Raw genomic sequence first — 27,189 nt, 5'->3', positions numbered from 1 at the left:
TACCTCACCCAACAACTCCCCGACACTACAAAAACATATATAATCCCTTCCTCCCATTCATTCCGTTTAGTAGATCACAGTGCTTGGCTACATCAATCATCTCTGTTTATGTTGTTACTAGAGGCCCAGTGCACGAAATCCGTGCACTGGGCGGGGGGGGGGGGGGGGGGGTGTCCCTCAGCTCAGCCTGCACCCTCTCCAATCTGGGACCCCTCGATGAATGTCCGACTGCCCGTTTAGGCACGATCCCACAGGGATTAGGCCTAAACGGGCAGTCGGACAACCCTCTCACAATCCAGGACTGCTGGCTCCCAACCACTCGCCTGTCTGCCTACCTGATTGCCCCTAACCACTTCTGCCTGCCAGCCTGATCACCCCTAACCGCTCCCTGCCAGCCTGATCGACGCCTAAATGTTCCTCTGCTGGCCCAATTCCCCTGAACTGCCCTCCCCTGCCAGCCCAGTTGCCCCCAACTGCCCTCCCATGCTGGCCTGGTCGTCCCCAACTGCCCTCCCCTGCAGGCCTGGTCGCCCCCAACTGCCCTCCCCTGCCGGCCCAATTGCCCCCAACTGCTCTCCCCTGCAGGCCTGGTTGCTACCAACTGCCCTCCCCTGCCAGCCATCTTGTGGTGGCCATCTTGTGTGTTTGAGTGATGGTCAATTTGCATACTGATCATGCTTAATTAGCATATCATGTTGTGATTAATTAGCATATCCCTCTTTTATTATATACTAGAGGCCCGGTGCACAAAAATTTGTGCACTCGGAGGGGAGGGGGCATCCCTCAGCCCGGCCTGTGCCCTCTCGCAGTCTGGGACCTCTTGGGGGATGACCACCTGCTGGCTTAGGCCTGCTTCCCGGGGGATTGGGCCTAAGATGGCAATCAGACATCCCTCTGGCAGCCCGGCAGCCCTCGGGGGATGTCCACTTACCAGCAGGGAGCAGGCCTAAACTGCAGTCGGACATCCTTAGCGCTGCTGAGGAAGCAGGAGAGACTCCCACCACCACCGCTGTACTGGCAGCCATCAGCTTGGCTTGTGGCTGAGCAGAGCTCCTCCCATGTCAGAGCGCCCTGACCACCAGAGGGCAGCTCCTGCATTGAGCATCTGCCCCCTGGTGGTCAGTTTGTGTCATAGTGACCAGTCATTCCCAGTTCTTCTGCTGTTAGGGTCAGTTTGCATATTACCCTTTTACTATATAGGATAGAGGCCTGGTGCACGGGTGGGGGCCGGCTGGTTTGCCCTGAAGGGTGTCCCGGATCAGAGTGGGGGTCCCGCTTGGGTGCCTGGCCAGCCTGGATGAGGGGCTGATGGCTGTTTGCAGCTGGTCACACCCCCTTCAGGGTGGGGGTCCCCACTGGAGTGCCTGGCCAGTCTGGGTGAGGGGCCATTTTCAGGCTGGCGGGTGACTGAAGCTCCCAACCTCTCCTTTTTTTCTTTTATTCTGGGATTTATTTACCTTCTATGGCTGTCACTGGAACTGAGAGCCGGCTTTAGCTCTGAGGCTCGGCTCCAGCTCTGAGACCTCGGCTGCTGAAAGCAGGTATCTGGGTTTGTTGGCTTCTATAATTGAAACCCTGTTGCAGCTCCAGCTCCGAGTCCAGCTGGCTGAAAGCAGGTTTCTGGGGTTTGTTTAGCTTCTATAATTGCAACATTGTTTCTTAGAGTGCAGCTCAGAGGTGGGGAACCTTGGCTTCCTCCATCACTGGAGCAAGCAAGCCTCCTGTTCGCTTCAGCTGCTTGGCTGCCGGCCGCCATCTTGGTTGGCAGTTAATTTGCATATCGCCCTGATTAGCCAATGGGAAGCGTGTCAGAGGTACGGTTAATTACCATGTTTGTCTATTATTAGGTAGGATGATAACCATAAAGCTCCTTCACAGATGAATTGAACTCTAAGTATACATCCCCATTTCTTGGATGGGGGATCACTCTGAATTTGTTTTTTAATTGTTTGGTTTTCTATGTAGCTACTTCTGATTTATCCTGTACTCTGACAGAACTGAAAAGACTCGATCAGTTTGGTCAAATACCACCAGGCAAGGCACTCTCTTAGTTTGTTTCCCTTGGAGATGTCTGCCCGAGGACCCTTCCGCCTGCTGCTCCTGGTGCACTGCTTCCTGTCTCTAATTCTATTTGCTTGAATTGTGGAATTCTCTGTTAGATGAATGAAGGGATTCTGTGTCTGCTCTATATTTCTTAACTGAACCCTGATTTTTTCTTTTGCCCTGCGTTCTAGGTGAGCTCCTCAGCAATATTTTCCAGTTTGTTAATTTAATCCAGAGTTGCGTTCATTTCTTTTATTTCCAATACATTTTTAATGTTTTTCGTGCTTTTCTAATACATTTTTCTTATAACCTGTTTTGATTTTGTGAATGCAGTTTCCTTTCATACTCATTTGTGAAATTAATATTTTATTTTGAAGTCTTACTTTGTCTCCTCAGATTTTGAATTTTTTTTCTTTTATGTGTTGTTTGGTGCCACTCTTTCACACTGTTGGTTTTCCTCCCAATGTCTGATGTTTGGTTGTGTGGAAGATTCCACATTGCCTGTGTGTGAATACTGTTTCTGTCTGTCACAGCCTCCAGTGAGTGTGGAGGCAGAATGTGCTCCTGGGTGGGATGTACTGTTAGTTTGTCTTCTGAATGGCTTCTCCAGCCTCAGGACCAGAGCTCACTGCCTTAGCTGCTGTCTTCCATTGCTCAGCACAGGCAGAAATGGGGACTCTTCTTTGGAGCCCCCTTCCTTCTCGTATCTATTGACTCTGGGCTTGGAGCCCATTTTTTTACTTTTTAGCCCTTTCCAATGTCTTCTATCCCCACTCCCAGCTAAATTGTTGTTATTGAGGGCAGTTAGCACATCTCTTTTGCCAAATTTAAAGGTATCCAACTGATCACCCTTTTGTGAGACTCTTCATGCCCTCTGGGATCCCATTCTGCCCTTAGGCCACTCCTTCTTGGCCTCCCTTCCTGAACAACCTGTTCTGTTCAACCTCTCACTGTTGATATTCTTCCGGAGCCAGAGCCTGGCCATCTTCCCATTCTGTGTTCTCTAATTGAACTCTGCCATCCCCAAAGTTAGCATAACATGCCCAGAAGTGAACTTTCTGATCCTTCTTCTCCAGTCTTCTCCCCATCACTAGTTGCAACATCGTACTGCCAGTTCTAAGCCCCTGCTCTCCCTTTACATCCTAAAGGCACTCCCACCTTAGTTGGTTTGCTCAGTGGGTAGAGCATTGGCCTGAAGGATCCCAGGTTCGATTCCAATTAAGGGCACATAATCTTGGTTGCATGCTCCTCCCTGGCTCGGGCCCTGGTCTGGGCTCATGCATGAGGCAACCAATTGATGTGTTTCTTTCACATCGATATTTCTGTCTTTCTCTCTCTCTTCCACTCTCTCTAAAAATCAATGGAAAAATATCCTCAGGTGGGGATTAAAAAAACAAAACAAAACACAAAAGTTAGTCTCTCACCACATTGCAACATTTACAACTTCAGTCTGTTCCACCTCCACTCCTACCCTAGTCCTAACCATCACAAGCTCACCTGACCATTTCAGTTGGTTTTGGCCCCTCTACAATCCATAAAAATCCCAGAGGAGACCTTTAAAATCATGAGTTTGGGTCTGTCTACTTATCTCATATCCAGTGGCTTCCCATTGTATCTAAAATAAACACCAGGTCTGGCTGGTGTGCTCAGTGGTTGAGTGTCAACCTGTGAACCAGGAGGTAATGGTTCGATTCCCGGTCAGGGCACATGCTCGGGGTTGTGGGATTGATCCCCAGTAGGGGGTGTGCAGGAGGAAGCTGATCAATGATTCTCTCATCATTGATGTTATATTTTAAAATAAACACCAGGGTCCTGTGTGAAATGGCCTCTTTGTATTTATTTTATGCTGCCCTCTGTGTTCCCACTACATTGTCACCTTCTATTTCTTCAAAAGCACCAGGTTCTTTTCCGCCTCCCAGCATATGAAAATGTTATTCCTTCTTTCTAGAACACACTTCTCCCTACCCTTCACCTGTACTTTTATTCATTGCTTGGTTTTTCCCAACAACAACCAATTGTCTGACACCAACTAGGTGTCCTGCAATTAATTTTGGTTTTGGCACTACCTGAAGTTAGCACAGACCCCCTGGGTGAAAGGCTCGGTCTGACAAGACTGCCCCCACTTCAGATATCAACTACAAATGGGTCCCCACTCTACCCCCACTTCTGCCTGGCCAACTACTAATTTGAGGGTTCCGATGAACACTCCCCTTAGATTTGATAGTTTTGTAAAATGATTCAGGAAAGCACTGTGCTTAAAATTACAGTATTATTATAAAGAATACAACTCAGGAACAGCCAAATGGAAGAGATGTATAGGCAAGGGATGGGGGTGGGAGGAGAAGACAGAGTTTCCATGCCCTATCTGGTCATGACAGCCTCCCAGCACATCAGTCTCTTCACTGGCCCACCAGCTCCCAAACCTCATTCCACATTTGTTTTTTTCAAGTTTGCGTTACACAGGCATGATTGATGAAATTACTGGTCTTTAGTGATTGAACTCAGTCTTCTGCCCCTCTCTCCTCCCCTGAGGTTCCAACCCCAAATCACATGATTGTTTTTTCTGGCAACCAGCCTCCTCTATCCTGAAGCAATTTAGGTCCTTTCCTCTCATGAGTCACCATCTTCTCTCTATATAAAGGCCTAATATGCAAATTGTCCCCTTGGGAGTTCAATCGCTCACTGTGACTTGCGCTGACCACCAGGGGGTGGCGTGGAATGATGGAAGAGCCCCAGCTGGCAGCCAGAAGGCCCTGGTCGGCCCTGATTGCTGGCCAGGCCTAGGGACCCTACCTGTGCATGAATTTCATGCACCAGGCCTCTAGTTAGCCTATAAAAGATGCTACTGAATTACATCTCAACAGACCTGTTATAGAAAATAGGTCGGTCAGACTCAGAAAGACTTTTATAATACCCTTCTAATTTGTATAATTGCTTCTTACATAAAAACTAGTAAAGATGTATTTTTTAAATATTTCAAATAAAAATATAACTCCCTTCTTTTTAATGCTGAGTAATATTATATGTAAATATAAACCACAATTTGCTTATCTGTTTACCCTTGATGGACATTGAGTTGTTTCCAGTTTGGGTTATTACAAGTAAAGCTGTTTATTATGCCGTACTTATCTTTCAAATCGTGCACTGTGTCATTTCCTCCAAGATTCTATTCTGGAACCCCCAAACTAAATTGTCTGCCCTTGATCTTCTTTCCCACACAACCATATTATTTTTCATCATGGTACTTCTCATAATTTTTTTCTTTCTTAAGATCTGTGTCCTCAGTTAGACTCTAAGCTTCAACAGAGCAGGACACTATCTTTTGTTCACCCCTACACACACACACACACACACACACACACACACACACACACCTCTGCACCTAGGCTCAAATATATGTGGAAAGTAAACTAGACCTTTAGGAAAAGTGCATTTATAAGGAACCATAGTCACCAACTTCTCTGAGGGAGAAAAGCTAGTGGTGCTGGTTGATGGCCTGCATTTAAGGGGATACAGAGGCTGTGCCAGCTCAGTAACTTAAATTAGCAGGTGTGCTCATGAGATGACCCCGCTGTCAAGTACTAACCCAGTGAGGATTAGTCACTGCTGGTGATCACCATCAGCATTGATCAGGGACCACTGGTGGTGTTTTCATCACTTCTCCCTTCTGGGAAAGAATCCAGACTTTGTTTTTTCAGGATTTTGTTTAAGAACTAGGAATAGTGAGCTTTTAGCTAAGAATAGAGTCCTTTTCATGAGCATGAGGAAGAAAATATTTTCCCAGAACAAGTTGACCAGGATTTTTGAGAAGTCTCAGCCTCTGTTAGACAGTATAAGCCTCTGATAGACAGGGGCAGGTACAGAACAAAAAGACTGAAGGATTCTGGGCTTCTCCTTAGGTACAGAGCTGACAGGAAGTAAGGGACACTTAGCCTGGGTCAGTGACCTAGTATTGAAAGAAATACACTTCTTTAAGAATGATCTTTGAATGACATTGGCAACATGTTAATATTGTCAAGATTAAGTTATGGGCATGTAGGAATTCACTAGATTGTTCTGTTTCTGTGTTTGAAATTTTTCATGATACGTTTCTTTAAATTACATTTGTATTGAAAAATGTAGAAAAACATTGATAAAAGAGACTGTAGTAGGATGAACACTGAGTCGCAGCCCCATCTGTAGCCAAGTTAGTGGTAGGAAAAAGAAGGGAGGAGTATTGGCAAGCGCCACCTTTATTGAAATAGCTAGTCAATTCTTCATTGTTGGTATTACCCTAGAAGAAATCATACATGTATCAGCTTTGAGGGACAATCACTATATGTTGATATGCTGTTTGTGTCACTTCTGAAAGCTGGAACAGGTGGAAGGCACCGGGTTGTTGATGTTTTCAACTGGTTGGCATTGAAGACAGAAGCCTCACGCTTGGGGGGAAAGGGGCCTTCTGAGTGTCTGTGTGGCTGCCCTCCCAGTGGTTCTATAGTGACACTGGGGTCCTCACTGCAGACGCCAGCCCTGTACTCAGCTGCATGAACAGTGTCTTGACCAACTTAGGTGCTGTTCTCATTTGCTTCATCCCTTCCATGTAGATTTGCTGCCTCCCTGTGTTTATGTTAGAATAAAAACAATATTATGCGGGGAAACCAAAAAAGACTGAAGTTACTCTTCTCAGACTCTTTTATTGCTTCTTTCTTTTCTCCCCAAATTTTCAATGTACGGATGTCCCCTAGGACATTCTTATATATTTGTATGCAATCCCTTGGTGACTTCATCCAGATTGATTACTTCAAATGCCATATGCATGCTGATGACTCCATCTCCCACACCTCCTCCAAATCTTTGCTCACATATCACCTTCTCAAGAAGTAAGGCTCATGTGACCATTCTGCTTTAGAATGCCACTGGCACTCTGAATCCCCTTACCCTATCATCATTTCTTTCTGTAGCATTTCCTACCTTCTGACATGCTCTTTTATGTTGTTTTTGTTTTCTGTGTTATTTACTGTTTGTCTCCACATCCTGGAATGTAAACTCCATGGGAACAGTGGGCTTTTGTTCTATTTGTCAATGTATTCCAAGAGCCTAGGGCAGGACCTGGCCCAGTAAAGTATTTATACAGAAAGGAAAACAGACTGTCAGGGAGGAGGAAGGACCAGCAGTGTCAGGACAGCCAAGAGGACCAGCAGACAAGGAATTGAAGGCTCTCCCCTGGGTGATGACTCCGGGGCCCCTTATTTTCTGTTAGGTTACCCCGAAGGGGTCCCCATGCTTGTGCATCTTGGGAAAGTGGTGAGATGTCAGAACTTTGAAGTTTCTTTTTGTGAAAAGGCCAAAGTTCAATCATCCTAACATATTAGAATGCCCTTTTCCAGCCAGCCTGAGAGGTCTGCCTTGGGGTCAGTACTTGGGTGCACCGAGGCTGCTTTTCACGAAACCAACCCCATCCTGCAAACATCAAGCTCAGCAAGCGGGTACCCGGTGGCGCGGGCCAAGAGCCATCATGTCTGTGTATAACACTCTGGAACAAAACTCAGTAGCAAGCCCTTTTATAAGTTAGTGAGTGAAAACACCGGTGTTGTTGTTTTTAATATGTTTTATTGATTTTACTTTTTATTTTATTTTTTTAGAGAGAGGGGAAGGGGGAGGGATAGAGAGATAGAAACATCATTGATCAGCTGCCTCCTGCAGGTCCCCTACTGGGGATCAAGCCTGCAATCGGAGCATATGCCCTGCCTGGAAATCAAATCAGTGACCTCTTGGATCCTGGGTCCATGTTCAAGCACTGAGCCACACCAGCTGGAAGAACACCAGTTTTTAAATTACTTTAGCAATTACTTTAGTGATGTATTTGTTCAGCTCCTTAATCCTTTTATCAGAAGTTAGTTCTCTGCTATCACAGTAGCTTTTCAAACCATTGAGTGCCTGGTTTACAATTGGGAGGACACTGAAATTACCTGCAGTTACATGACCACTGGGAGTTAGTCTCTCCTAGTACTTTTAAGAAAGTTGTTAGCTTGAGAATGATCATTTTACTTTACAAAAATGTATGCATTTACTTTGTAAAAATATAATTGAATATATATTATTACACATAAGTTTGTTTCTTCTATATTTACTTCCTCCTTATAAAAAGTTATTTTAAAAATTAACTTCTCTCCTATTTTTATACCTTACAGTGAACATTTATTAATTTTTATTAAATAGCATACTTATTGTCTGTCATAATTTTGTTAAAATTATTTTCCTTGTTTGGGATAAGCCATTCCATTAAAGGTCCAGTAGGAGGTCAGGGTCTCTCCGAGCACCTGGTGGGGACTGTACAGTCTGAAAGGTCTGAAGCTCAGCTTATTGAAGCCCCTCACACTTTGATTTCCTATGAACCGGAACATGGTTGTGATTACTCATCAGAGAGGAGCTTAGGGTGGTATTTGGGGGATTGTTTCCCTGTCTGGCCTGGAATATGGAGACAATGGTGCTGATTCTGGGGGCTGGGATAATAATTTGGTACTTTCCTTTCTCACAGTTGTTTCCTCTCTTTGCTCCTGGTGGCTGCTGTGGTTTGGAAGATCAAACAAAGTTGTTGGGCCTCCAGGCGCAGAGAGGTAAGCCTCAGTGGATAAAGATTAATGAATCCTTGTAAGAGCTGTTCCTTTCTACAAATTTTCTTAAACAAGTCAGCATTAGCTATTTTGTGATAATTGATGGACATATTCACGGATGGCCAGTAGACTCCAGTTACTGCTATATAAAGTGTCATTAATTCTGCCCCACATGGTCTCAGCTTTCTAAAAGGAAACTCTAGTATTGACTTAAACAGGTGTCAGTTTTACCCATCCTACCAATCCTGGAAATCTAAGAATTTCTCATATTTCAAGGAAGGATAAATGTGTATCTAATTAAATTTTTGCTTGAATCTTATTTTTTTATGAAGCTTGATTTATTTCCAGAGCTCCGTTACAAAAGTAAGAAGTCAAACAAATATTTACAGTAGACAAATCAAATAAGTACACTTCATTAAAAATTACAACATAAGAACTTTGTTTATTGTAACTTTCACTTGTTAATACTCTGCCTTCTGGTCATCAGGTCTATTGCATTGTTGCTTATGAAAATGCACTGAGACCACACCTTACATGTGCTTTGTTTTCTGTATGTAGTTGTGCCTTTTTCTATATAAAAATTGATCTATAAGCAAGATTTGGAAGAGAATGGGAGTATCTAAAACCAAAATTCACAAGCACTCAGCATTGATCATAGAACATTAGTGTCTATAATGGGGTTGAGATAGGTTCCAGAATATGGGCCTCTTCCTGGGGGCATGACACTTTTTCTGACCCATGTAAAGGTAATGTTATCATAGAGATAAATGTTGCATCCTCTTTATTATTTTAAAAATCAGTGGGTAACATATTCAGAGGATTCTGTAATAGCTCTGTTACTAGGATATCTTAAAATCCCAATGAATTGTACAATGTTCTGAAAAAATACAAGTCATCCAAATGGAGTAAGAAAAAAGTAAGAGCCACAATAAACTAGTAACCAGGGAAGAAGGAATTGAAAACTTGTCAAAATATTACTCTCTCCACAAAGGTCATTAGACCCAAGGAATTTCTATTTTAAGATGAGTTCATGGAGATACTAATATTCTATTCCTCCATAGATACTTATGAAAATTATTTTCAAAACATATAAACTGTTCCAGAGCAGAGGATATGATGGGAAGTTTAAGAGTCCTAAATCATCCTTGGCCAGGTAGCTCAGTCAAGTAGAGTATTGTCCTGATACACCAAGGTTGTAGGTTCAATTCCTGGTCAAGAGCACATACCTGAGTTGCAGGTTTGAGTCCCACCCTGGTCGGTGCATGGGGGAGGCAACCAATCCATGTGTCTCTCTCACATTGATGTTTCTCTCTCTGTCTCTCCCCCTCCCTTCCACTCTTTCTAAAAATCAATGGGAAAACGTCCTCAGGTGAGGATTAACCAAATATATATATATATGAAATATGGCTATATCATTTATGTATTTAACAGCAGGTATTGTGACATTACATCCATACTAAAGTATATATACACACACACACACACACACACACACACACACACATATATATATATATATTCACATATATAAACAATAAGGATTTTTTTCTATAATATAATGACAATGCTGTTACCACATCCAACAGGATTTAATAATTCCTAATGTTAACTAGTACATGGTCTCTGTCCAACTTTCCCTGACTATTTTAAAAATATTTGGGGTTTTATTTGTTTGAATCAGGGAGGATGGGATATTTTAATTATGCAGTATTCTCTAATAAAATCCCCTCAGTACTCATTTCAGTAATGCTTGCTGTTTTACTCATCAGCAACTTCTGCGAGAGATGCAGCAGATGGCCAGCCGTCCCTTTGCCTCTGTAAATGTTGCCTTGGAAACAGATGAAGAGCCTCCTGACCTTATTGGGGGAACTATAAAGGTGAGAATGTGATTACAAAGTCCCTGTAACTTAATTTGTCAAAATTCATGCTTCTGAGTTGGGGGAACCTGAGTGAGAGAGAACTTTAATGTGTTGCCTCTTGTATTCTTCTCTCTTTCTTTTTTACAATAAGCCAGCACACCAAAGTTGTATTCTTTTGCTTTTGTTTTCCAGTCTTTGATTCATGTCACTAAGCAGTCTCATGTTTAAGGGATTTTAAAATATAAATGATTTGTCTGATATTCTCTGGCATAATATTTTAAAACTTCAAAAAAGCTAAATTGAACCATTGTTCTTTATAAGTATTTGAGGGATTTGTTTTTAAAGGGACAGAATCATAATTCACTATGAATACTGTATAAAGTAAATATTTCTGACTCCTTCCCCCAAAACTGATGAGGAACGTAAAAGAAATTTCTCTTTTAACAAAATGATGAAATATTTCAGATACATTAGTAAAACAGCCATATATCCTGCATAAAATATACTATTAAAACATGACTGAGCTCACAGGAAGTAGGTGTTATTTTCAGGGACCATTCTCCTTTTCCTTTTCCAAGAAAGAACAAGTCATGAACCAAAACCAGAACCTAAAGTGATTCCCACAGACAAGAGAGACACATTTCATGAATAAGAGTCAGCAGGTGGATTTAGACAGGACTTCAAATGTCTGGATTGATAGCTAAAGGATATCATATGGCTATGTATGAAATGTTTAAAGAAATAAAAGATGGAATCATAACGATGAGGAAGCCATGAGAGTCAAGAATGGCCAAGCAGATCTGAAAAACAACCAAATGTAACTGTTAGAAATGGAAAGTATAGTAGTAGAAATTTTTTAAATAACTCAGTTTACATGTCAAACAGCACATCAGACACAAATGAAGACAGAGCTTTTGAACTGGAAGATGAATCTGAAGAAATTACATAGAATGTAGAACAGGAGACAAGGAAATGGAAAATATGACAGATAACAAGAATATAGGGGATAGAATGAAAAGATCTAACATATATATTATCAGAGTCCCAAAACAAATGAATAGAGGAAAGCAATAGTCAAAGAGATAATAACAGAATTTTCCAGAATGATAGAGGTCATGAATATACAGATTTCAGAAGCAAAACATATCACACGCAGGATTAAGGAAAGAAAGCAAAGGGAAGACAGAAGAGAAAGAATAGTACAACTGGATTTATCATACTGGAACTATAGAACTCCAAAGACAAAGAGAACATTTTTTTAAGAGAACTTCTTAAAATAAGCCAGAGCAAAAATAGATCACTACAATGTGGAGAAAATTAAAACCCTTGTGCACGTTGGGAATATAAAAACAATGCAGCCACTGTGAAAACAGTATTGATTTTTTATAAAATAAAATAGAACAATCATATAATCCAGCAATTCCACTTCTAGGTATATACCCAAAAAGAATTGAAAGCAGGGTGACAAATACATATTTGTATTCCCATGTTCATAGAACCATTATTCACAGTAGCTAAAAGATAAAAGCAACCCAAATGTCCATTAACAGATGAATGGATAAACAAAACATGGTATGTACATGCAATGGAATATTATTCAGCCTTAAAAAAGAGGAATTCTGACAAATGCTACAACATAGGTGAACCTTGAGGACATTATGCTAAGTGAAATAAGCCAGTCACAAAGGACAAATACTGTATGAGTCCACTTGTACGAAGTACCTCAAGTAGTCAAATTCATAGAGACAGAAAGTAGAATGGTGGTCATCAGGGGCTGGGATGGGAGGAGGGATGGGGAGTTACTGTTTGATGCTTATAGAGTTTCAGTTTTACAAGATGAAAACAGTTCTGGAGATGGTTGATGATAATGGTTGCACAACAATAGGAATGTACTTAATATCACTGAACTGTACAACTAAAAATAATTAAGATGGTAAATGTTATGTGTATTTTACTGCATTAACAAAGAAATGGGAAAACAAGAAAATATCACCTACAAAGGAGTGACAGAGTGACAGATGACTTCTCACTAGTGGCACCTGAAGCCAGAAGAGAGTGGAAGAATATAGTCAAAGTACTGAAAGAGAACTGCCAACCTAGAATAGCATGGCCAGAAGTTATGTTCCAAGAACAGGGATAAATTGAAGATATCTTCTGACTAGAAGAAAAAACAGAGTTTGCCCCCAATAGACAGACCTATACAAAAGAAATGTCTAAAGAATATGCTAGAAAGAAGGAAAATTACCCCAGGAAGATGGAATAATAAGGAATAGCAAGTAAATAAAAGGGTAAGCATGTGCATAAATCTAAGCAAACATTGTCCTGATGAAATAGTAATAATTGGTGGGATTAAAAAGAATAGACAAACGTAAAGTACTGAACAAAACCATATATCATATGTTGGCAGCATATAACACAGTTGGTTAATCCTTAGAACACTTTCTTAACTTTCCTTTCAGGACACCACACACTCACCCTATGGCTGTTTTTGCTCGCTGTTCTTTATTCAACCCTCTTCATCTCCCCAACACCTTTTAACAGTGATGTACATCAGGCTCAGTCTTTGAGTCTCTTCTCACATCTTTTACACTTACTCCTTTGGTGATTGTCTTAGTCTGTTTGGCTGCTATAACAAAATGTGAGAGACTGGGTGGCTTATAGATAACAGAAATTTATTTCTCACAGTTCTGGAGACTGGAAGTGCAGATCAAAGTGCTAGAAGATTCACTGTCTCCTGAAAGCCCACTTTCTGGTTCATATATGGCACCTTCTAGCTGAAACCTATACATGGTACAAGGGATGAGGGAGCTCTCTGGGGTCTCTGTTCTAAGGGCGCTCATTCCATTAATGATAACTCAGTCCTCATGACTATTTATCTCCCAAAGTTCCCATCTCAAAATACCATCACATTGGGCATTACAATTTAACATGAATTTTGGGAGTACGCAAACATTCAGACCATAGCAGTGATCTTACTCATCATGGATTTCAACACAATGAGCTCTCCCCTCACATCTCTCCCATGAACCTCCAACTCATGTATCAGATTGCTTACTCAGTGTCCCCACTTGGATGTCTTAACAGGTATCTCAAATTTAACACGTCTAAAACTGAACTGTATGTAGTGTTTCCCACACCTGCTGCTCTGGTATATGTTCCTGAACTCAGGATACATCACCTCCATCATCCTATTTGCTCAGGCCAAAACTCCTGGAATCGTCCGTGACTCATCCTCGCTCTCATTCTCATTGGACAGCCAGTTTGTCAGCAGGTCTTTTTGGCTTTATCTTTAAAAATATTCCCTGGCCACTGTGTACTTCACCACCACTGTGACCTACCATCTTGATCTAGGCCATTGTCATCTTGTACCTGGATTATTGTGATTGCTCATAACTGGTTTCACCACTTAACCCATCCAGTCATTTCCCCGTGCCACAGACAGGGCGGTTCTGGAAATTATTTTTTCAACCAAACTGAAGAGATTGCTGACATATTTGGGAGTATAGTGGGCAGGGTTCTAAAGATGGTCTCCAAGATTCCTGTCTCGTGGTTAGTTAGTCAAACTAGGGACTGATATGAAGGGATTTTGCAGAAGTAATAAAAGTGCCAAGGTAATTGACCTTAAGTATGGGGAAAGTTTTCTCTGGCTGGTGGCACAGAGGGAACATGGTAAGGACTTGATGGATCATCACTGGTTTGAAGCTGGAGAGGCCATATGAGTAGGAATGCAAGAGAAGAGAGTGGCCCCTGGCTGACAGCTAGCAAGGAAGTGAGGCCCTCAGACCTACAGCCACAAGGAACTGGACTCTGCCAGCACCTGAATGAGTTTTGAAGCAGGTTCTGCCCCAGAGCCTGAGATAAGAGTAGAGCCCAGCTGATACTTGACTTCCTCCTTGTGAAGATAAGAGCTGAGACTCTTGTCAGATAAAAGCTAAGAATTTTCCAGAACTGGATAGTCCTCTAGCCCTAAGCAGAAGATCCTACAGAGCTCGGCTGGACTTCTGACCCACAAAACTGAGATAACAGATGTGTTGTTTTGTGTGTGTGTGTGTGTTTTAAATATATCTTACTGATTTTTTACAGAGAGGAAGGGAGAGGGATAGTTAGAAACATTGATGAGAGAGAAACATTGATCAGCTGCCTCCTGCATGCCCCCTACCGGGGATGTGCCCGCAACCAAGGTACATGCCCTTGACCAGAATCGAACCTGGGACCCTTCAGTCTGCAGGCTGACGCTCTATCCACTGAGCCAAACCGGTTAGGGCTAGATGTGTTGTTTTAAGCAACTAAGTTTATAATTTGTTACACACCAACAGGAACTAATACAGAGGGCATCTTTACAAAATCACATTTGAAGGCTGCAGAGCTAAAGCTTGAGAAACAGCACTCTAGCTAATTCTTTTTCTTCCACCAGGCTGTTCCCAAACCCATTGCCCTGGAGCCATGTTTTTACTACAAAGCTGCTGTCCTCTCTGCATTTGTGAGGCTCCCTCGAGGCCTTGGTGGAATCCCTCCTCCGGGGCAGTCCGGTGAGTAGACCAGAAGGTCATCGAGGAATCCTTCCCTTTTACAGAGAACTGGGGTATAAATGTGACTAGTTCCTGCCTCATGGTGTTATGAGGATTCGGTGAGATAACTCCCTCGTCACTGGATTTCCTTCACTGTCTTTCCTGAGGTCCTTCCCAGGGGAAAGTCCAGAACTCCCCTCACTGTGCCAGCTTCCCAGTGATATTGATGCTTCCTACCACACCTTCCTTTGCCTACAGTGTTTCTGGCCTCCTCTGGCTTTGCTGCTCCTTTCTTGTCTCTCCTTCCTCTGCCCCTAAATGTAGGCGTTCTTCCTCTTCCTCCATTCTTACTCTGTCATCTTACCTACTCTCGTGGCTCCTCCAAGCTGGTGATTTTCAAATTGGTATTTCCAGAACTATTGCCTTTCATTTGATTTTCACTGTGTTTTATACATTTTTAATTGATTTATTTTAGAGAGAGGAATATCATTTTGTTCCAAACATTTTTATGCATTCTTTGGTTGCTTCATGTATGTGCCCTGACCAGGGATCAAATGTATAACCTTTGCGTATCAGGATAACCAACTACCTGGCCAGGGCATTTTTCACTCTGTTTTAAATATAAGGCACAAACAGCAATTATAGCAATTTGAAGGAAGTTTCTCCTCTCCAACACGCATTAATTTTCACTGTTCTGTTGTTTCCTTCCCGCAATTTAGTTGAAATGTTTGTGTCATTCTTATTTTCATTCTCTTTTTTTCATATAACTTTCATAAACATTTTAACATCTTACTACATAATCTTTTACCAATCTCTTTTATACTATTCCATCAAATACATGGATCATAATTTGGATAAACATTGTCTTATTGAACATGAAGGAAAGATGGAGTATAGTTTTGAAGTATCTTGATTAACCATGGAGTACTTTGGAGGGATGCCTCAGACAATATGAATGTTTGAGACCACTTTCAGTTGAGATGATTCTTGGGGTCAGGGTTGCCTCCACTAAAAAGAAAGCCTCTGAGGAAAGTGTGAGCAGAATCCTTGCCCAGGCCCTGAGCTCCACAGCCCCGAGCATAACCAGCAGAGCCTCCCACTCAGCTTTCAGATGGTCTGCGTCTGGGGTGTCCTCACAAAGGGAGGCCGTTGGGCATGGCCAGGCCAGGGTTTCTGCCTTCACTTCATGGGGACAGCTTGATTTGCCCTCACCGGGGGTTTCTGTGAGTTGAGCTCCTAACTTGCCCATGTTGAGGGCAGGATGACCCATTGACCTGAAGACTCTGGGGCTGTGTCTTCTGCCACCACACTGGACGGTTCTCCCTGATGGCAAGGTGCTGGCTAGGGTGGGGAGGAGATGACAGACTTGCAACACTGCGGCCTTTTGTGCCCCAAACTCTTCCTGATGTGCCCCACCACCCCTCTGAACTCCTGATGAAGGCCCACCCACTGCTTGAGGCCCCATTCATTCTCTGCCCCCCATTTTAGAGGGCGTCCACGGACTCCCAGAGCACCTGGCTCTGCCTTTGGTTAACAGTTGTTACTGGATTCTCCGCTGAATTCCAGGCACTAAACCTGGCACTTAAAAACCACCCCCTCTCCTTTTCCCCCATTTTGTAGGCTCTGAGGTGGAGCGACAAGTCTGCCAGCATGGCTCCTGACCAGCTGAGCCGGGGCTGGCCTTTTCCCAGATGAGATCAGTTAAAGGTTACCAGCCAAAAAGGAGACGAACCACCAGTCTCTAAAGCAGAGGTGGGGGTGGCGATGAGCCAAGCAGCATTCTAAGGATACTTCAGTTCACTCATTGACTCCTCATGCAAGCCCTGTGTTATTATTCCCCATTTTACAAAGGAAGAAACAGAGGCACGGGGAGATTAAAGAACCTTGCTTATTTCAGAGTCTGCCCTAACCCGTATCGTGGTATAGATATAAAAATCACTAGTGCTGGCCTGGCTCGTGTGGCTCAGTTGTTTGAGTGTTGTCTCATGCACCAAGAGGTCGCTGGTTCGATTCCCAGTCAGGGTACATGCCCAGGTTGTGGGCTCAATCCCCAGTAGGGTGTGTGCAGGAGGCAGCCAATCTATGTTTCTCTCTCATAGATGTATCTTATCTCTCCCTTCCTCTCTCTCTAAAATCAATAAAAACATATTTTTAAAAAATCACTAGTGCTGGCTGGGCCATGTGGAATGAATCTGAATTACATTGTAAAGAGTGCTGCTTGCCTGGCCGATGTGGCTCAGTGGTTGAGCATTAACCTATGAGCCAGGAGGTCACTGTTTGATTCCCAGTTGGGACACATGCCCAGATTGCGGGTTCGATCCCCAGTTGGGGGCGTGCAGGAGGCAGCCGATCAATGACTGTCTCTCATCATTGATGTTTCTATCTCTTTCTCCCTCCCCCTTCCTCTCTGAAATCAATAAAAACATATTTTTTAAAAGATGCTGCTTTTTCTTGGCCTCCCTTTGGAGACCAGCAGGAGAAATTTAGTGCTTAGAGTATGTCTGCAATCGTACTAAATGTTCCCACCACCACGCAGAGCACTTGGCTTGATTGATCTGAAAAGCAGGCTATACCTTTTTGTGTAACAAGGGAGGGGCAAAGAATATGTATTTGTATAACTAAACCCTGAAAGAATATATGCAAACTAATGAGAACAGTTTCTCAGCTGGCGAGGGGACGGGTGGAGGAAGGGGCAGAGTGCAATAAGACTTCCCTACATACTTTATTGCTTTGTTTATTATACTGTGGGAATGTAAACAGAATTTTTAAATTTATTTTTGAAAATACAAGCAAGCTGCTCCTTAACATGTGTTCCCTCTGTGGGTTCTCCCAAGGTCTCGCAGTAGCCAGCGCCCTGGTGGACATTTCTCAGCACCTGCCAGTGCTGTACAAAGAGAAGTTAGGAGCACTGAGAAACCGGAAGCAGCAGCCCCCTGCGCAGCCTGGGACCTGCATTTGATGCTGGGGCCAGGGAATCTCCGTGAGTGAGCAAGTGGAGGCGAGGTGGCGTGCTAGAGTCTGCAGGGAGGGAGCAGGCAGGAGACGCTGTGCTGAGCGGAGCAGGGCAAAAAACTGGAAAACCTCCGACTGGAAACATCGACTCATCTGCATGTTCACAAGCTTTCTTTGACAGTTTCTCCCATCTGTGCTCCAGCATCTAACCTTTTATTTTTGCATAGGGAATAATTGATTTAATTACAGGTCCAGGGACGATCCAGATGTTGCTGGAGGAGGCCAGTGTGGAGCCAGTGAGAGAGCTAGGAATGATACTCAGGTTTACTTGTGGGAAACTGGTCTTGGGACTGTCTCAACTGTGCAAAAAGCAAAATGTTGTGTTTACAAGTGAACGTGCATCATCAGTCGTTCTGGAACAAGGTCTTTTCAAAACTAGTTAGATGGATGAACTTGTCATCTGAAACCTGCTATCTTTTTTAAAAGATGTGCTATTTATTCTTGCACATTTTAGGCAGATAACTCTCTTCCAGGGAGCTTTTTTTCTAGTTGAGAACTAATGTCACTTTTGAATCATATTAAACTGAGATAGAAGGGGGCTATTTTAAATGTCAAGGTCAGCAGTGTTACTTAGAATGTAAACTGGTGTGATAGGTAGTTTTCTATAGCAACTTGGTTAATTTAGGTCTTAATCCATTTGAAATCTCTCTCTCTTTCTCTCTCTCTCTCTCTCTCTCTCTCTCTCTCTCTCCCTCTCCTCTCCTCTCCCCCACACACACACACCCACACACACTAAGTGCCTAGACTTTAAATAGATCTAGCAGTTGGAAAGTTAGTAAGCTTACGTTTTTACATAATTGCATTCCTACATTCTTACAGAATTTAAATAGCTCCCATTGGCAATCTGCTTTTTTTCTAAACTGTACTTTGCAGCCAGGAAAGAATTCTCACCCCAAGCAACCTTTATCCCAGCAGCAAGGACTGAGAGGAAAGCGGAAATGACCTAACTGTAAAAGCTCCTGTTGTTATTGTTGACATAAGGACACTAGGCGTGATCCCCATGTGTCCCCCTGCTGCCAGGGCACCACAGAAGAAGGGACTCACTCGTGGTACATGTCTCCCCTGAGCAGAAAAGAGCATGACAGCATCTGGATCAAAGCAACTCTGTTCCTGGAGCCTGCGCCGAGCTGCAGGCTGCGGTGGGATCGCACGCCAGGCGAAGGACCTCTTTCCCCCAGGAGGGGCTGTGTTCTTCACTCCTCCTCCCCAGGCCCAGGTGGTGGCCATGGGGAAGGCAGTGAACACTAAAAGGATGAAAAGCACAGGGAAAAAATGGACAAGGGAAAACTACGCCAAATGGAAAGTGACCAAATGTAAGCAGGGTGGGGACAGACCTGGCTTTTCTCCCAGGGCACTGCCTGGGCATCGTGCTGTCCCCATGGTGCTCTGTTCTCTGGCATTATGCAGCAGCCTCCCAAGACCTCTCCTGCTTCAGAGCCTGGGGTGGACCCCTAGACAACAGGGCTCAAGTTTGTGAGTTTGGATAAGTAAATACTCAAAAGAGCAAAAACTGCGGCATTTCACCTTTAAATGCAGTGCCTAGAGAGGGAGTATTATCTCTTCCCCAGTACCAACCCACTCCCGTGAAGAATGGCCTGGGAAGATGTTTTCAAAGAAGTTGAACTATAAAATACTGTCTGGTTCACAAAATACCTCTACTTTGAGACTTGCCTCTAGAACGCTGTATTTTCACATCACTGTTAAAGAGCAGGTCGTTCTAGAAAAGACCTCTGAACTCCTCATGTCCCTACTCCAGGTCACCGCACCCACGGGGAGCCTGCCATGGATGGCCCTTCACCTGTGATTGGCCAAGAGGGAGGCACTGCAGAGGATTCTACCACAAGGGACATCCGTGTTTGTTCTAAGGACCCCGTGTGCCCTTGTCCAGAGAAGTCCCTTTCCCACAGTAGTCCCAGGCCTTGAAAGAACATGCACTGGTCCCACAGCCACCTGGTTTTATTTATTTTTTCCTAAAAGATAATGTTTTGTTTTAAAAAGGAAGAAAAGAGCAAATGAAGTGTAATTCTGCTCCCACAGTGGAGAAGCAGCTGAACCCACTGCTTCTCTTTTGCAGCCCATAGCAAGCGGCTTTCTCCAGGCTCGGCCAGAGGAAGGGGGTGGCAGGACAAAAGGCACTCGCTTAGAGCCAGTTACCAAGAGGGCATCACCTGGAACTTCAGAGATGTCTGCGTGTCACAGGAGAGCCTGTACATAAATTAAAGTAGTCATGACAACCTTGATATTGCACTTGTACATAACTATACGGTAGTCCAGAATGTTCAGACATTCAGAGTGTACATAAAACAGAAAAATATCTAAATGTATTTTTATTAAATTTACGGCATCTGAGTTTCCCCCAGTGTGTGTTTGTGCCATATACTGGATATCCAAGTTCAGAGAAGTCCTCTTGTTAGGCCCTCAAGCTCTGATAACAAAGCCAGAAAGGGCACCCCATCATGCGATGTGTTCAAATGCACCTGTACCAATGGGATAACGCTGAGAACCCGGGTCGTCTGTCAGTACACATGGAAGCCGGCAGTGAGTTCGTGTAAACAGCAGTACGTGAGGAGACTCGAAGGCAGTGGGAATCTGTCACTATTGTTGGCTCAGCAAGAGCATTGTGCATCAATCTGTCAGCCTCTGGGTGCTGTGGGGCCAGAACAGCCAGTTTCATCATGAGAAATGTTTCTCAAAGTCTTTCAGGTCAAAGATTTTACCTGTAGAATCAGATTTTCTGAAAAGGGGTTTTCCAGGCTGCATTTTGTTGTGGTTTTGTCTAAATTTTTAGTGATCACTTCCAAGGACCATAGTTTACTGTACTGGAAACTAGGTGGGAGTGGGGTAGTTAGTTGATACATAGCTCCTGCTTCCCCATGGGGAACTGCACACACCCTGCCCTCCTGCCCTCTCCTACTCCCTTATACACACAGCTTAGGCAGAAGTCTGTGCTTCTCTCTGAGGATCGCCTCCAAAAGGTGGGAGGAGGTGTGGAGAGAAGGCAACTCCTACTTCCCTGGGCTATCCCGGAGGAAAAGCAGCTTGGGATCGAGGACTGGCAGCAAAAGGGAAACATGGGAATATCTGTGGTGAGGCCTGTGGTGCAAGAATAGAGACACCAGAAAATCTGGGGCAAATGAAGAGACTAGAGCACTATCAGAAAAAGTCATTTTTCCTTCAGTGCAAGTCTTACTCCTGCATTTGGGTAGGGGTGGGAATGATTCACATCCTTGGCGGGCGGCGGGGGGGAGGGGGGGGGCTCTTGTCATGAACACATTCGATCCTTCCGTTTCATTCATCCAGTCAATGAATATTCACTAAGCACTTACTAACAACCTAAGCTGATGCTAGGGCAGTGACCACGATGAAAAAGAAGCTCCAGAATTACAACAGAATCCAGTTCCCAAACCCATCATCCAGATCTTTCCTTAGGGATTCTGTGAGAATTGGCCATCCCGAGAACAGGCCCAGGAAGGCAGAAGCACTGTCCTTGGCTGTGCACCAGCTCTCAGTCCGAAATGTTTACCCAGTGTACCAAACTCGGCCTCAGAAGTCATGGTGATGGTTTGTAGACAGCTAGGCCCGCCAGGAGACATGTCCCTGAGTGGTTCAAACTAATAAACACCCTTGCCTGCAGGAAACGATCTGGAGAGCAGATGAAAACTGGCGCCTTCTCTTTTAAAGGCAATAATGGAAGTGACTTCCAGTAACTGAATTTGGGCACAAAACATTCTGAACACTAGTGAAGCCTGTTTCATTGAACTAATTCTGGCTTTGAAAATGTTTTGTTCTGTAGTTATTTACGTTTTTGTTTGTTTAGATTCAAGCTTAGTTTGTTAATATGTATAATTTAGCATTTATTGCACTCATGTAAATATGGAGTAAGTATTGTAAACTATTTCATTGCTGAGGATTGTGGGTACTATACATACATTTAAGGACTGCAATTTTTTGGTATTTTTTGTATTGTAAAATAACAGCTAATTTAAGCAGGAACAAGAGAATTAAGGGAGGTCTGCATTTTAAACACAAATGTGAAGAACTTGTATATAAACAAAAGTAAATACTATACTACAAACTTCCTTCTGAAATAAAAGTAGATCTGGTAAAAATGGGGGATTTTGTTCTGTCTTTAATTTTCTTTTATTTTTACAATTTGGTCATTAGAGCCTTAAGGAAAAAAAATTTTTTAATGGTTCCCAAATTTCAAGCTGCCTCAGAGGAAGCACTTGGCAGTTGAAGATGAAGGGGTACGACCAGCAGGTGGGCACCTCCGATGCCGCTGGAGGAACTTCCTGATGTCCCCCTGTACCTGTGTGCCCTCGAAATGACCATGGAGACTGGTGTGCAGAGCGATCCACACTGATGCTGGGCCTGCCAGCTGCCCATGGTGTCAGCTTTTGTCTCCTCGTGGGCTCCTGAACGTCTCTCTAGGTTTTTCAAACTTCTGAATCTCAGGTATGCTGATAGGTTCGTCCCCCATGGCCCCAGCATCATCATTGGTCTTCAGTTTTTTATGAAGTTATCGAAAGTATCGTCTGTGGGCCTCCTGCATGCCCAGCCCCACTTTATGTAGCTCCTGCCCTCAAAAATTGGGTTAGAAGTACATTTCGTTGCCCTGATGCAGAATGCAAAAAGCCCAGAGGATGAGGCTCGGGAGAGTTGAGGACATCTGAGAAAGCAGCGCAAGGGAGGACGGTGGTTCATATCTGGGAGGGTGGGCGAGGCCCAAGGTCTAGGAGTTGGGGGAAGGGGGCTGGAGGAGCCTGGGCCAACTTAGAAACAACCAGGGATGTTGTCACGGACACGGGACCCCTGCTGGAAAACAGAAAATAAAAAGCGTAGGTTTTTGAGGGAATTGTGTTGCCAGAGAAACCATTAGCCTGACCTTTACAAAGGAAAACAAACAACCAACTCTGTGACTATTGAGGAAGCTTAATCAGAACCACCTGCAGGCAGGCGATGGCTGTGAAAGCTGTCTGAGGGCACAACCCAAGGCCACCTCAGATGTGGCCCAGAGAGCAGATTTGAGCCTGGGCAGAAACCTCCCCCACCCCAAGGCAGGGCCTGGCAGGATTTTAAAATCCCCATAGGCCAGTGATTGCTGTGTGTCTGCCATGCTCATCCTTGTACAGGCAGGTCATGAGGGTGTCCTGCCTGGCCAGGCATGTAGGGACCAGGGATCTCACAGTGAACAAAACAGACAAAAATCCCTGCCCTCACAGAGTTTACAATGTAGTGGGGGAGACAGATAATGAGTAAAATGTCAGATGGTTCTGACAGGTAAAAATAGGGTAGGTAGAAAGTACTGGGGGCATGCTACTTTACATGGTGGTGCTGAGGAGGGACAGTTCTGATGTGACAGCTGAGCAGAGGGCTGAATAAAGGAAGGAGCTGGTGTGGAGGCCCAGAGGTGGTAGCATGCCCAGTGGGTAAAAGCAAAGTGGGCTCTAACAGCAGTGGTAGGAGTTGGGGCAGGCAGGTCCTGTGGGGCAATGGTTTTCAACTGGCACAAGGTTGCCCTCCAGAGGACATTTTGGGAATCGGCGGAGGCGATGGGATTATTGCTGTGCTTTAGAGGGTGGGCCAGAAGGTGGTCATCCTGTGGCATGCGGGACTGTCCTACCCAACAAGGAACTGACCCACATCCCACTCGATTTTCAGACATCTTGCTGGATATTTGTGTATGTGTGAAAATCAATTTCTAATTCTTTTTTGTGTAGAATCCAACCCTATTATAAACAAAGTATTTGAGAGCTGGTTTAATATACAGTCAGTTTTCCAGATATGCAACTATTGTATAAATCAAGTGAAGACCAAACTTGGTTTTCTTCATAATGTTAGTAAGATCTGGTCATCATTTTGGAAAATTCTGTCACCAACAGCAATATCATTCCTGGCAACTGAGTCCCCAATCCCACACACCTGTGCGGGTTGCATCTGAACAGACACCCTACAGCCCAGCATTACTGGCTGTGGAACATGCCTGGCAAGAATTCTCTTCTGTCTTGTGTCCCCAACTCAAGAGACTAGACCAGACCATCCCAGCGACTGTATGAAGTGTGCTGCACAGAGAGCAGGGGCTCGGCCCCGCGGCCAGGCCCATTCTCACACCAGGACTTTCCTCATTTGCTCAACCCCAGTCCCTTGAGGCTCAGTCTGTAAGGTTGTTTGTGTATTTTGTTCTGCTGTGTGTGTACTTATCTTAATTTTCCTCTCCGCATCTTCTGGCTTGGACTGGAGGTGCCTTTGGGTGGGGCGACATGTCCCTGGCAGGACAATTTCCCGAGATATCCTTCAACTCAGGGCTTCCCAGGCCTGCAGCCCAGCGAGGCGGGGCCATGTCTCTGCCTCCCTTCACATGCGTGCCAGACTCACTAGCACGTTTCTGTCCAGGTGGGGGGTGTCTCCTGAAGCCCTGCAGAGCCCTGTCCTCCTGCTTCTCTGGAGGTTTCACTGCTAATATCCACTCTTCCTGTAACAGTGAGCGGGTTCTGTGAGACTGGCCCTGCCTCTCTCCGTTGGGGAAGGTGAGGGAAGGCCAGTGAACAGTTTCCACATCAACCTTGTGCCCTAGACAGCAGGCTCCAAGCCAGAGTGGGCATTCATGAACCGTGAAGTTTCCACCAATAAATCAAGAGAAGCTTCCAGCACCTGCCTTCCTGCCTCACTCCCCTGCCCCCAGCCACCTGCAGCTAGCGGCTCAATGTTGACAACAGCTAACAGAGACCCAGCCACAGGGATCAGGCCAGGACCACAGTGTCCTGGAGTGCAGGTGAGAGAGTGACAGCAAGCAGGCTACCTCATCGGACACAGAGACCGACACCCAGGTGTAGACAAGCTTGGCAGGACCCCTCCCTGGTTGTGGGGGCCACAGCTGGACTCAGTCTTGAGATGTTTGGCCAGACTTCACACCATGTATGAGCCAGGACCTTTTTAGGCAGAAGTGACAGAAACCAGACTCTGACAACCTTACAGAATTCCATTAATTTACCTGGGGCTGCTATGACAAATTATCCAAACTTGCTGGTTTAAAAAAACAGAAATTTATCCTCATGGTTCCAGAAACCAGATGTCTGGAATCATGGTGTGGCAGGGCTATTGTCCCTCCAGAGCAGCGGTTCTCAACCTGTGATTGTGATTAATCACTATGCTTTAATTATGTTCAATTTGTAACAATGAAAATACATCCTGCATATCAGATATTTACATTACGATTCATAACAGTAGCAAAATTACAGTTATGAAGTAGCAATGAAAATAATTTTACGGTCGGGGGTCACCACAACATGAGGGATTGTGTTAAAGGGTCGTGGCATTAGGAAGGTTGAGAACCACTGCTCCAGAGGCTCTAGAGGAGAATTCAGTCCTGGCCGCTTCTAGCGTCTGGTGGCTGCCAGCATTCCTTGGCTTGTGGATACATCACTCCCATCTCTGCCTGTGTCTCATTTCCCTCTGCCTCTCTTACATAAGGATTTAGGGCCCCCTCGAATAATCCAGAATAAGCGCCTCCTTGCAGGATCCTTAATTTAATCATCTTTTGCCATATAAGGTAATATTCACTCTTTTGCCTACATATAAGGTAACATTCACAGGTTCCATGGCTTAGGATGTGGAGATATCTTTGGGGCCACCATTCAGCCCACTACAGCAACAAAACCTTCAGAAAGTTGACTGCCCAGGAGTGGCAAGATGGTGCCTTTCACAGACCAAAACACCTTGTCCCTTCTCTTGGCTTCTCTCTGCAGAGCTGACTGGGTCCCTGCCCCAGACAGCCTCAGGCCACCCACCCAAAATGCTCACTCTGGGGGAAAACAGCCAGGCAGTGGGGCCCCGGGGACCTTTCATTTCCCCCTGCACCCAGTAAGGAAGCCTCTTTTTCGTTGCGCATCGTCTGATGTTAGAGGCTCCTCTGGGTAAGCCTGAGCGTGTCTGCTTGGAGATTAGTACTGAAGGAAGACAGCCAGCCGCCATGGAACAGTTGTGCAATTTTCAACTAGGTTCTGCTCACTTTGAGCTTCCCAACATTTTGAAAGGTACTTGCCTATGTTTTACTCCAATTATCAGTAAAACATGGAGTAAGAGAGTTTAACATATTCTCACATAAGGCAAGTTATTTAGCAGATATTTAGTTCTATGTTTGGGCCACCATGCAATCATGGTGAGCAGGCCAAGGTGATGCTTTCACTTCCCCATCCAGCTCCCAATCCTTCTCCCCCCCCCCCCCCCACACACACCCAACACACACAATATCTCCCCAGTCCACTCCTAGGTGTCCCCTCCCATGCAGATGTAGGTAGTTGAGAACATTCCTCCTTCCTCATAAAGTGAAAACAGGTTGGACTCTCACTTGGCCCAATACCCCTCCTGTTTTCCACTGGAAAACTGCCTTCCCATTGCATGTGATCTCAGTGGGCTAATGCCACTCTCCAGGCCACTGGAAGAGGCTTAGAACCCATGCTGGGGCCACCAGGGTCCTGCCTGCCCAGTCCGTGAATGCTGGGAAAGAGAGGTGCCTTTCTCTGCCGAGAATGCTACAAGGAGAGATTGTAGATGGGAGGCTGCTGGTGGCATTCTTACCTGTCCTGTGGTGAGAGCCTGCCTGGCAGCAGAGGGGAGCCAAACACAGGCCAGCAGGGGCAACATCATTTGAACCCCTGAACACAGCTGTGCCTGAAACTCAGATGGTTAAGTCAGTTGGATTTGTGATGGTTTCAATCAGGAGAGTCCTGGTTGAAGCTGGGAGGCTGGTTGACAGCTGCCTCACAGGGTGTCTGTGGGTTTGGTACGAGTTGCTAAGTACACAGTACCAGACCCGGTGGCTCTTTTTCTGGTCAGGACAGCCCCAGGCCTGGGCTTTGGTGTGGTCTGTACCTAACCTGTGTCTTAGGCCAGGTGCTCCAGAAGCTGAGCCCAAGGTAGGAATTCTCAGGCCCTGATTTATTGGAGGGGTTACCCTCAGGGGAACTTCCTAAGTGAAGGAGGCAGGAGTGGGCAGGAGAAGGAGCTAGCTCGGATGTGGTCTCAGCTGGGATCCCGCATGGAGCTCTGGAGCAAGACTGGCGCACAGAATTGTCCCACCTGAGGCAAGCAGGCTAGGCCTCGATACCCCCGCCTCAGCCAGCCATTGGCTGCAGTCCGTGTCGGGGAGCAGAGTGTAACTTTACAGGCATT

General features: G+C 44.8%; 1 protein-coding gene across 1 annotated transcript in view; it reads left to right on the top strand.

The window, feature by feature from the left end:
• Positions 1-18,144, top strand: part of ATRN (attractin) — a 147,151-nt gene extending 129,007 nt beyond the window's left edge. Inside the window, exons 26-29 of the mRNA XM_070419991.1 lie at positions 8,564-8,642; positions 10,409-10,516; positions 14,913-15,027; positions 17,841-18,144. Coding sequence (XP_070276092.1) covers positions 8,564-8,642; positions 10,409-10,516; positions 14,913-15,027; positions 17,841-17,965 — 427 coding nt within the window. The 3' untranslated portion in view covers positions 17,966-18,144. The remainder of the gene's footprint in view (positions 1-8,563; positions 8,643-10,408; positions 10,517-14,912; positions 15,028-17,840) is intronic.
• The last annotated feature ends 9,045 nt before the right edge of the window (positions 18,145-27,189 follow it).

This window comes from Myotis yumanensis, unplaced genomic scaffold (genome assembly GCF_028538775.1).
Source record: "Myotis yumanensis isolate MYYU_CA2020_CCGP unplaced genomic scaffold, mMyoYum1.0.hap1 SCAF_7, whole genome shotgun sequence".
Lineage (NCBI taxonomy): Eukaryota > Metazoa > Chordata > Mammalia > Chiroptera > Vespertilionidae > Myotis > Myotis yumanensis.
Note: the sequence above shows the minus strand (reverse complement) of the source record. Positions and strands in the feature narration are given on the sequence as shown.